The sequence below is a fragment of the Sander vitreus genome, chromosome 15, assembly GCF_031162955.1.
Source record: "Sander vitreus isolate 19-12246 chromosome 15, sanVit1, whole genome shotgun sequence".
Classification (NCBI taxonomy): domain Eukaryota; kingdom Metazoa; phylum Chordata; class Actinopteri; order Perciformes; family Percidae; genus Sander; species Sander vitreus.
The window spans coordinates 2,381,969-2,394,027 of NC_135869.1; the positions used below are offsets into that span (position 1 = coordinate 2,381,969).

Genomic DNA, 12,059 nt, shown 5'->3' on the forward strand with positions numbered 1-12,059 from the left:
ATTTCATGCATACTGTCGAGACGAAGCATAATTTAACGGTTGGATATAATTCTGACTTGACAGCCGCCATAGATACACAGACTAGATATACGGACGGACTGTTCATTTTGCATATTGCATATAAACAAGACAATTTATTTAGAAGTAGTGCAATATATTAGAGAGAGAGAGAGAGAGGGAGACAGAGAGAGAGAGAGGGAGGCCCGCGTGTAGGATTGATTTACGCTCCATTGACGCTTTATCATGCTCGAAGAAAAAGTCCGGCCAATCAGTTTGCGCCTCGCGCACACACCCGACAAACCCCCGCGCACAGTGCGAGGCTGTAGGCTGTAGCACTTTGTTTCGCTATAGTGAGCAAGTTGTTTGGAAGGAAGGGGACTAGTGGAGGAGCGCGCGCGCGAGAGAGAGACACACACACACACACAGAGAGAGAGAGAGAGAGAGAGAGAGACAGAGGAAGGGAGGGGGCGAGCTAGCAAAAGACAGAAGAGAGAAAGAAAGAGAGAGAGGGAAAGAGAAACATCTCGTAATGTCTCTCTTCTTGTTCTCCATTTAGTGAACTAGCGGCGTTTCGCAGATAATGTCCGAGAATGTCCATTTCTGGGACTTTGAGCAACTATTACGTGGACTCCATCATAAGTCACGAGAGCGATGAACTCTCAACCCCGGCTCGCTTTCCCAGCGTCCAGTATTCCAGCTCGAGCTCCGCCGCAGCCGCAGGCGGAAGGCAGCCCGGCGGCGCGGAGCATCCCCTTCCCGAGTCGTACCCATCATGCAGCTTCCAACCGAAGCCTCCGGTCTTCTCGTCGTCCTGGAGCCCGTTCAGTCCACACCACGGTGCCAGTGGCCTCCCTACTGTCTACCACCCTTACATCCCAACCCAGCACGTGCCCGCCGCGGACACAAGGTACCTACGTTCATGGCTGGACTGTGCACCGCGCGGCTCCGAATCTGTCCTGGGGCAGAGCCAGACGGGGCAGGTCAAGCTGGAGCCTCAGCTCGGTCATCTCGGCGGAGAGATCCCACCCAAAATCGGCGGACAGCACCAGCACGAGACCACCACGTACATTTTGGAGTCGACGTCCACGGCGGCGCGCGAGCTAAGCCACCATCAGGCCGCCATCCCGAGAGCAGGGTTCGAAGAAAATAAGGACATTTGTGAAGTGAGTGAGGACAAAGACGGCCTGGATCAAAGTAAGTTGTTAAAGCAGGAAATAGCGCGTGGGAGAGAGAGAGAGAGAGAGAGAGAGAGAGAGAGAGAGAGAGAGAGAGAGAGAGAGAGAGAGAGAGAGAGAGATTGTAAATGTTTTTAATGCCGCCATAAAACAAGAACAAAGAGCCGGAGAGCCAAAGTGCCTCCACCTTCTGCTCTCTAAGTTTACTGTGATATTTAGCCAGGATCATCGCTGTGTAATCAGCCGGCTCATGCAGTAACGGATTACTCGGTATAAGCTAATAATGAACTGTATTCTGTGACGTTACCTTAAACCAACGTCTGTGTAGTTTTCTAATGTGGCATATACTTCAAATAACCTGCAAGCGGTGGACAAAATAACATGAACACGTTGCAATGTAATTACAACTTGTACAAGAACAAAAACACGGCTTTACAATAGGATCAACACCTAACACAGTCTTGACAAAAACTCTACATATGTTCAAAAGGGCTTTTGCATTATTTTTCTCTGTATTGAGGTGATGCTGTTACTGCATCCATATGACAGTTTGAAAATAACTTATGTAGGCTACTCAGGATGGTTAGATGATTATCTGACTTAATATTTGCTGCATTATAGCTTGACATGCGTGAGCTAAAAAGCATACATGTTTGTTTTTATTACGGATGATTGTTTTTGAAAGAATAATAGGTCCCTTCTATAACCTAAGTAATAGAAATACCTAAGTAAAGCAACATTAAAGGAAGATTATTTAAGCAATTGGCAGACGCTCTAAATCAGAGGACAACCAGAAATATAAAGCAGAGAAAAAAACTCAGAAACATCATAGTCAGATTTTCTTTACTTTGTTCTAATCTGCTACTTTTCTTCCTTATGTATTAATCTGATAGTAATGAGAGAGCGTTGCTGATTTTAGAAAACAACTACATTGTTTTACGTTAGCAATTGCTCAGGGCATGCGCACTGCTGTCCTGTTTGAAAAGGGCCAAAGGCCAAATGGTTGGTACTTTGGGTTTGTCTTTTATTTATTTTTTATTTATTTTACTGCAGGTGGATGTTTGGCCGTGGGGCTCTCTTACTTTGTGTCTTTCTTTCACATAGGGGCACGCGCGCACGGGGATTTGTGTCTGCGCTCCATTGCGTTTTAAAGCTCCTCATGTCAGTCAGTCTGTAACAAGCCGGGCTGATCGGCCAGTCCAAACTGTAAAAAAAAAAATCCCTCTGGAGCAAACAATTAAGTACAACGCTGTAGGCCTCCTGGTCCTACTGCTCATGAAGAGCTCGTATACGCACTAACCAAGAGGCCTACCGATCTCCAGTATGGAGATACTGGACAGGCTAGATTATCTTTAAGGTAACCAGTCGTATAAGTGACGCTGTAGTTCCAATACCATTACTTCTGGGAGGCATTCAGACATTGTTTATTGCTTTGCTTTGCCATTCATTCTGCAATCAATTGCTTTCCATCATTTTCCATTGAGACACATGCGTGCTTCTTGAGGGGAGGGGCGCTCGGCTTATTGCCATATTTCTGTTCCAGCATTCCTATGTAACGACACTCTTCTGTAACACAAACATTGCAACGTTGCAAACATAGCCTAATAATAAGGATAAAGCTTCTTGTTTTCACTCTCACCCACTCAGTTGCGTCTCATTCAGTTGAAACTATCTAATGTATGTCAGCCATATACATGGCCTGTCTTCTTCTAAAAATCATAAAAAATCATAAAAGGAGTCAGGCCCTCCATCATTGACACGAGCCGAAGAGCAGGCGATTAGTTCTAAATAGAACGGAGGCCTCATAACTCAGCCAGCAGCGTTGACTCACTCCGCCGTACGGAACTCACCGCCGCTCACACCTGAAGGGGACAGTCAGCACGAGCTCTCTGGACTCTCACGGCATGCATAGGCCTACATCTATACAATCACGTAACTCCCACAGCGGCTTCTGATGGTCTTTCAATCTGTAGTTGAGCGAGAAGATGGGGGGGGGGAGACAAAATAATTAAACTTCCCTGCTTTGACAAGTCATACAATTATTGCCTTAACTATACTCTTTTGTGTCTTTGTATCTGGAAAACTGTGGCGTTTATTGTTTTTATTATTATTATTATTATTATTATTATTATTATTATTATTATTATTATTATTATTTTAACAATGAATGGAATGGATTCACTGTTAAAGAAATGCATTGCGACCTTCAACGTTCAGACATCGCTTATAAAATGCATGCCGATCATACATTACACGTTGTGTAAGTGCAGCTGATTGCATATTTAGGCTATACTTCAATCAAATAATACGCACTATTTCCCACAAGGCACAACTGTTATTATATATATGTCTGTAGGCTGCCGGTCAAACAGTCGCATGTGTGTGGCTGTTTTATTCATCTGCTCAGTCTGTTATAATAATAATATTTCACCTGTCATGAAATCGCAATCATCTTGAAATAAAGCTGGAGGGTTTGGCAAGTACAACACGGCTTTCTTCTGTTTTTCTATCATCACTCGCACTAACAACAACATTTAATCCATCATGTGCTGGCGTGGTTGGCTCAGGTTGAATCTCTATTCCTTAGCTTTCATTACTTATTTTGGGTGGGACAGACAAACGCTCCCTGCATGGAAAGAAATTCATTTTTTTTCTTAATTTCATATATATTTCTTAACCGAGGCTGATGTGATGTGAACGGGCTCTGTTTCCCTCCTCTAATCCCGCCGGATAAATCTAGTTTCTGCCAGAGTCTGATCCCTGCGTCTGAGCGCGTGGCCGTTTGATACGTGCACTGTGTGTGTGTGTGTGTGTGTGTGTGTGTGTGTGTGTGTGTGTGTGTGTGTGTGCGTGCCCGTGTGCATGAGAGAGAAGAATGGAGGCCTCCGCAATGGCCTTTTCAGAGGAAGAAATACAAATCACAAATAGGCTACCGCACACACACACACACACACACACACACACACACACACACACACACACACACACACACACACACACACACACACACACAGACCCACCTTATTACAGCATCTGAGCATGCTATCCATCAGAGGGGAGCTGGTTAAGAGCTGGAAGGAGCCCAGCAGCCTCCAGTCTGAATTATTAGACTTTCCACCAGTGACACTGTGTGTCCCAGTCTGGCTTGGTGGGAGTGAAAACTTGTCTGTAATGGGTTGTAGTGTTCAAACAGGCCAACAACTGAGAGTCTCCTCAGTTAGAGAAAGTTTCTTTTTGAGCTGTTTCAGAGCCAGCAGTTTTTCTTGTGGTTTGTTTGGTGATGTGCAGTGTATCAGTGTGGCAGGTAGTGGGCGCTGCATGGAGCAGCAAGTGAAGGCTGTTTCTATTGTTCACATGGCAGCCATTTTAAACACTATGGGTGCAAATTATATTTTTCTATGCTGGCTAAACGTTACTTTAACCCAACTCAGCTTCACTGATAAACTGAATAGTCACTGATTTAGCAAGCAACTCACAGAGAAAACACTTGGATTTAAAAGGCACGTTGGTTAGTGCAACCTCAGGCTAGTAAGCTGCTGATATAAACAGAGTCTTTGCACTTCTCTCCTGTGTAAATATGAATTGTCACCTTTAAGGGAATTAAGTTGGAAATGTCAACACATTATGTTTCATAGCTAAGGCTGATTCGGATTGGCTGTGTTGAGATACATTATCTTTGTGTTGCAATGGCAGAATGGTACCAGCTTTTCTATGGAAAGTTGGCTCTTTTGACAGCAATGTTTCATCCTGACACATCTACAACTGTGTAGCAATATATCGTTTTGGAATGATAGTTAAAGTGGCCTCATAGCTGTGTGTTTAACTTGTTCTGGGTTAAAGGAATAGTTTGCGTGGTGCGCTTGTTCACTTTCTTGCTGAGAGTAGATGAGAAGATTTTACAGTAAATATGAAGCTAACCACCACGAGCAGCCTGTTAGCTTAGCTAAGACTGTTAACAGGAAACAGCTAGCCTGGCCTGCCCAAAAGTGTCAAAATCCACCTACACCTCTAAAGACCACTAATTAACATGTTATATTGTGTTTGTCTTATACTTACAATAACGTAAGAGTAAAAATGACGTGGTGTCTAACGCTTATATAAAAGTTTTTCCAAAAAACGATTCTGGTATGCCGGTAGGAAGTTTCATTGGCTTTGGTTTTGCTTAGACTAAAATACATTATAGTCTACTAATCTTTACTTTCACACAAATATGTGTAAAGTTACTGTGATGTCAGCCATGTGTCTAATATCTGTGATGATGACTAATGACATGAGAATTTAAATACAGATTAAGAACAGCAACGGAAAGACACTAGTTATCAGGGATGGGACAAAATATTGATAGAGCCATATATCGTTTGTGAGATACGATAATCGATACTGTTGAGCCCTGTAGCCGAAGAGGAAGAGGTTTTCAACGGGAGGGTGGACAGCAATTTGAGAAGAATAACAGATGCCCCAGCCACATTGGAGTCCAAAGTCTGGACCCATAGTTGCTCTATACTTGTGTCATTTTGATTTACAGACTGAAACAAGTTGCAGAACTGTGCTGTTTTCTAACAGTTTGGACTTGCAGTGAATAAAGAGAGAAAACCTGCACTTAACTTTCACAGGCATGTTGTATTCATAGTTAGATCGATGTCGTGATGCATCACTATAGGATTGTCTAGCAATATATTGCTTATCGCAGAACTGCTTTATCGTGATTTTATCGATATCGCGAACCATGCATTGTGTATCGTATCGTGACGTACCCTGTGATTCCCCCTACTAGTTATTGACATGGGGTGAAAAGACAATAACTTTTGGTGTTCGGAAAATATGAGTTGTATCATTGTTGATGGGTCCTGTTAGCACACGCTCACAGTCATATTTTGTACTCTGTGTCCACTACATGTGTTCACATAAGTTGGTGTTTCTTCTTAAGGCAAATGAGTTGGTACCCTGTATGTGTTGCAGAAAAGGGAAAGATTCCTAACAGAATACAGCTTTTATCCCCAGCAAAATGTAATGCTTCCAACTTCCAAACTTTTTTAAATTGATGAGGATACTGTGAAGGCTAAATTTGAAGATCACCAATTTGTAATAATGAAATGGTTAACCTGGACTCTTTGAATGCAGTTGTATCTGTACCAGTTGTAGTGTCAGCATCTTGGCACATAACACCAGGACAAATGTAGGCAGAGTTTCCCTCCCCAGGTATTCAAAATGGCCGCTGTATGAAAAACATCACCTTCACATCCAAAGCCGGCATCCAGCTACAGATTCTCTTTGTGTTACTGGTGCTGGGCGGCCATCCAGTATAAACTACAAGATTACACTTCAGTCTTTGTGCTGCTGCTGCTGCTGCCGGGCAGTGCAAGAAAGTTATTACCCCCGAAGTTTATTAACTTATAACCCGGGTGAACAACCCCATTAATTGGCGTGTTGCTGTTGGTGGCTGGGTGAGATGGGGTGTAAGGGTGGGGGAATAAAATACGACTCCTTGAAATGTAATAACGTGCCTTTGGGATATATGAGAGGTCAATTTCTGGAACTATTAGGGTGAAATTGCTAAGGGAGGGAGAAAGAGACAGGATGTGATATTAGTCTTCTAGCCGTTTCGGTCACAGTTTCTATGCAAGCAGCATTCATCATGGTGGACACACACGCACACACACACACACACACACACACACACACACACACACACACACACACACACACACACAAACACACATAGGCAAAGACACACATTGGCCTACAATTGGGACACAGCGTGCCGCAGGGCCATAGCTTTACGGGATTATCAATTTTTTCGTCCATCTGCCTGTCTAAGCAACGCCACAAATACACAGATGTAGCCTAATGAAAAAAATTAAAGTTACAACTGTAAAAGCTATACACACATAACCCCCCCCCACCTATTCTTTATTTCTATCAGTCAGCATCTTTACTGTCGTCCCACCCCTTGGAGAAAAAAAAGTTACTAACACCCCAACTCACCACCCTCCTCCACCGCTCCAACCCTCAACCGTTTGTCATCCTGGGTGACAGCCACGGTCGCGGCACAGCTCCGAGGGTAATGGATGGTCCTGGAGGTGATTATACACCCGGGAAATGCAAAGCACCCACTTTACAGTGTGACAAAAGCAACGCATACCCCCACCCAACTGTCCATCCTCTTCTCACCTCTTTACCAGGCATTATTTTGCTCTGAGATGAAATCGATCCTGTACATGCTGGCCATGTTGGAAGGAATTGATTCCAGAGGGTATTAAGGACATATTTACCAGATGATGGCTGCTAACTAACTTGGCTGGGGTGAATAACACAGGAAGGCTATAGGCTGGGGTGTGCAACACTGGCAGCCATCTTGGCTTTGCAATCTTGTTCTGAACCCAATGACCCTGACTCTAATATGCTGAATTACACTGCAAAAACCATGACATTTTAAGTCAAAATGATGAGAATTGTGACAGAGTATTAATACTCTCACATGCCATCTGAACATTCTGACTTCATTTCTTTGACCTAAAATGTCAAAATTTGATCTTCAAGTCAAAATGTTAACCAAGTATCCCAGAATTTTAACTTATTATCAATATTTCTTCTTTTCCTCCAATTTTTTCTGTCCTGGCCTGAATCTTGCATGTCAACCATTTAAATGTAGATGTATCTGATCAAACCACACTGCTTATGGCGCCACACAAAACAGCTCTTTGTTCACAGCTGGGAGTTAAAAGAAGCATTGTTATGAATGTCATATGCAATTTTGTGAATTGTCTTGGCATTATAGCAAGTAGGATCGTCATGGCAGTAAAACATTACCAGGGAAATTGACAGACGAAGCCTCCGCCCAGTGAAAGTTAGGAAAAAGACAGACTCCTTAGGGAGAGAGACACACATATTTTAAATCTCGCTTGGTGTCAAAAGGCGCGGAAGCTCAGGCTTTCCCCATGGCTTGTGAGTGATAAGATCATTCCTTCTGCCATTTTAGGCCAGAGGACTGTGCCTGCATTTTACATAGGGAGAGAAAATCTCCTTTAAAACCTGCTCCTGGCTGCAAGGATACATCTCATGTTTCTTTGCAGTTTGCCAGAAACAATGAGAAGCTGTTTGGCCCTAACATTGCCCAAACTGATTTAGATGGAGCTTATTTCCCCAAATTCAGCCTCATGGTCAGCCTGCATGTGTGCTGTGTTTCATTCAGTCTGACTTACACTGCCTCTCGAAGGCTTTAATATAACAAAAACAGCCATTGACTCTACATAAACCAGGTTTCATACCAATACATCCAGAGCGGAATCCTCTCTTTGAGTCACATTTGGGTTGAGCACCAGACTGCACTGCTGACTGATAAAATGCAATGAAGAAACAGCAGCTTTAAAGAAAATGCTTCCAGTGTGGTTTGCTTCCTGCTTTGCATGCTGCCCCTTACCGTTCATCATCGGGGATGATAAGCTTTTGTAACACGTTTTATTTTTCTCAGCTGTTTGGACTAAAATTTAAGAAATAGATCACATTTTGCTGACATTTTAACCTTTAGCTGTTTGTACTTTACCAGACTCTAGCTGGAAAACTCTGTTTGTTGGCTTGACTGTTGTGATTGACTGGAGGAAGAGCCTGACCTAACCACAGGAAATGATTGCTCATGGTTAACGGTTTTATTTAGAAGATGTAAAAGTAGAAATGAATCTGAACCAGCTTTGGACTCTCACAATGATCCTGAATGGGTTTTCATAGATGTTTCAAAACGGAAATGTTTTTATGTGAGATTGCAGGTGCTGAGAGATTTTTCGAAACTGATTGAAAACTAATATTTGTATATAAAAAACCGTGTTAAAGGGATGAAAATGGTCAAAATAAGAAAAGAGCTTTCTTTTTGTCATGGTGGAGTTGTATTTTTAAGAGCCTCGGTAGCGTGAGAGTGCCTGCACGCTGCCTCATAGTTGAGATGCTTTGGTGCTTTGCAGATAGCTTTCAGCCCTAAACTAGACCCATGCGTCCCAAACAAGAAGTCTCTGCTAATTACATCGGTCTGAAAGCTATAAAGAGGGGTGGGGTGGTGGAGGAGTCAGGGTGGCCTGGCAAACAAGACATATGGAGAAAAAGAAAGAGATGAAAAAATCAAGACAATATTTCATAACTTTCCCTCCGCCGGAGAACATCCAATTTAGAATTTAGGAGCCTACGTTTATGCATTACAATGTTGTCATTTACATCTCAAAACACACGTTTCAACAATCTCAAGCACGTTGGAGCTTGTCGCATTTCTGATGTGGCAAAATGAGCTGAGGGTCATCATAAATCCTTAATTTCATTACCTTTAATTTCACTGATGTTAACAGCGGAGCGCGGACGATGCACACAAAAAGGTATTTCCTCTAATCCCGCCATACATGTCCCACCATGTATTTTTTATTTTTTTTGTCCCGCTATGTATTCATTTAGGAGCAGAAGTGACGCAGTGACGGTGTGCTGAGCTACAATGTACAATGTCATTCTCACGCAAAAAAGCAGTATGATGCCTGTAAAACATCTTCCCCGATGTGTTTTTATGTGTTTGCTCTCATCATGTGGAGGCAGCGGCGTAGCACAAAATGCTGGGCCCTGTAGAAAGGCATTTTCTACGGGCCCCTCCCCGCATCCACAGCTATTCATTCTAGCCCTGGGTACTCAGTCCCCTTTACCCCCCCCCCCAGTCCGACGCCCCTGTGCGGAGGGTAATTAAGCTCCCGTTTTTTTGTCACAAAATGTGATATCACAAGAAACACACACGACGCTGCCTCCATTATCATTCGTGTATTATCTCCGTGATTAAAGCATCTTATATTCATATATAAATTCATTCGGTCACCTTCAAACAGGAGCCTCCAGAAAGCAGTCAGATATCTCCCCGCCTACTATAGCCTACTATATATGGGTAGGCTATATGTAATTAACTGCGGCAATGACCTATGTCAGCTAACTCATTGGCAAATTTAAAATGACCCATTGCCTTACTAATGCTTTTGCCTAAATTGTCAATGCAATTGGTTCAATTTTGCAAAGGTCTGAAGCGGTTCTCAAGGCTGATTCCGCTAAGAAGCGCCATGGAATTACTAGCAATAATGAGTAAACTAATAAATCCGCAGTTTTCCATTTTCTTTCGCTCTACTTCATAAAAATCTCCAATATTGAGGGATTCTTTTCATATTTGTCCGTCGTGCTTTCCTCCTCGTGGATGTTGGATGGAGCGGGCCGTCTGTCTTCCACGTAGTGTCAAATAAAACAGCCATTAGGCTACTTGCGCAAATCTGCGCCCATGTTGACAGCATGAGCTTAGTTTACGCACCAAAGTGTCAATTGCACAGTCCGTTGTTTTCGAGCAAAACATTTAGGTTTACGGTTCTGCAACTTTTACGCACGGAGAGATGTTTTTGTTTTTGTTTTGTTTTTATCATTAAGGAATGTTTTGATGCTTCGTCTTTTTAATGTTCTGCAACTCTCCAAAGACAGGGCTGGAAAGAGTACGCTACACAGGAGTTTATTTGTAATTGTATCATTAATTGCCTTCTTTCCTTTCTTTCTCTTCTTCCAGATGACCCCTCGGCCAACTGGCTACATGCGCGCTCCTCCAGGAAGAAGCGGTGCCCGTACACCAAATACCAGACGCTCGAGCTAGAGAAGGAGTTCCTGTTCAACATGTACCTCACACGGGACCGGCGGCATGAGGTGGCGCGCGCGCTCAACCTGACGGAGCGGCAGGTGAAGATCTGGTTCCAGAACCGGAGGATGAAAATGAAGAAACAGAGCAAGGATCAACCCAAGGACTAGCGGGAATCTCACTCGCGGACGCACATACACATCCAGACACACATGCACGCACGCTCATACCATGTATCCATTTTAAAGTCCCATATTTCTTATGTCTCGAACACAACATGGCCTTCCCAACAACTGAAAACACACACACACACACACACACACACACACACACACACACACACACACACACCTGCTATTTCCAATTTGTTTTAATTTCCAAGCACTACCACGTAAGCTTCAGTCCTACACCAATCTATACAACTGATCAACGGCTGTATTGATCACTAACAGACTCTGAGGACGCCGCCATGTTAACACTGAAGTCTTAAGAAGCTCGGAAACACTACGTCTGGTGTTAGAAGGAGGCAACTTTTGAACTTTGGAATCATTTAAGTTTGTGGTCATGGAGGATGAAAAAACTTACACACCAACAGCAATTCCTCCTGGACCTGCTCTCCTTTAAATGGGTCGGACTCCATGTAAAACTGCAGATTGGACTGTTTGTTTGATTAACTGATAGCTCTTCTTTGTCCAACGTCTTCATAGTTGTATACGCTATTATTTAGGCTTTGATATTAGGCTGCATTATGGAAGCGAAGAAAGCAGCAAACCGACTGGTGATGCTACAACAGATTGAGAGAGGGATGTTTTATTCTTTCTCAAGCACTACTCTTCCTTTTATTACTAGTTATTTATTGTTCCGTCGCTGACATCGGAGGCGCGCGGAGGTGCTGAAACCGAGGTTTCACATGACCAATAAACATGGAGGGAGTGGGATGAAGACACACACACACACACACACACACACACACACACACACACACACACACACACACACACACTCACAGGTTCATCCGTCTTTTTCTTCTCCTTTTTTCTTGTTTCTCTCGTTGTTGGCAGAATTTGATTAGAAAGCGCCTGATGCTCGGCGTTGATACAAGCAGCAAGCCGCCGTTTGTTTCCCGGTTGTCGACCTAAGTAATGAGCAGATACCGGAGGGGGAGGAGAAGTGATGGGGTGCCGGGGGTGTTAACCCGACTCAGCAACCGGGGATCCGCTAAGGCTGCTGTCGATATCGTTGATCTCCACCCTTCA

General features: G+C 43.5%; 1 protein-coding gene across 1 annotated transcript; it reads left to right on the top strand.

The window, feature by feature from the left end:
* Positions 1 to 465: 465 nt before the first annotated feature.
* LOC144530190 (homeobox protein Hox-B9a-like) lies at positions 466 to 10,973 on the top strand. Its single transcript, XM_078269665.1, has 2 exons — positions 466 to 1,194; positions 10,738 to 10,973. Exons 1-2 carry the CDS (start codon positions 591 to 593, stop codon positions 10,971 to 10,973), a joined length of 840 nt encoding a protein of 279 aa, XP_078125791.1. The 5' UTR covers positions 466 to 590.
* Positions 10,974 to 12,059: the final 1,086 nt, after the last annotated feature.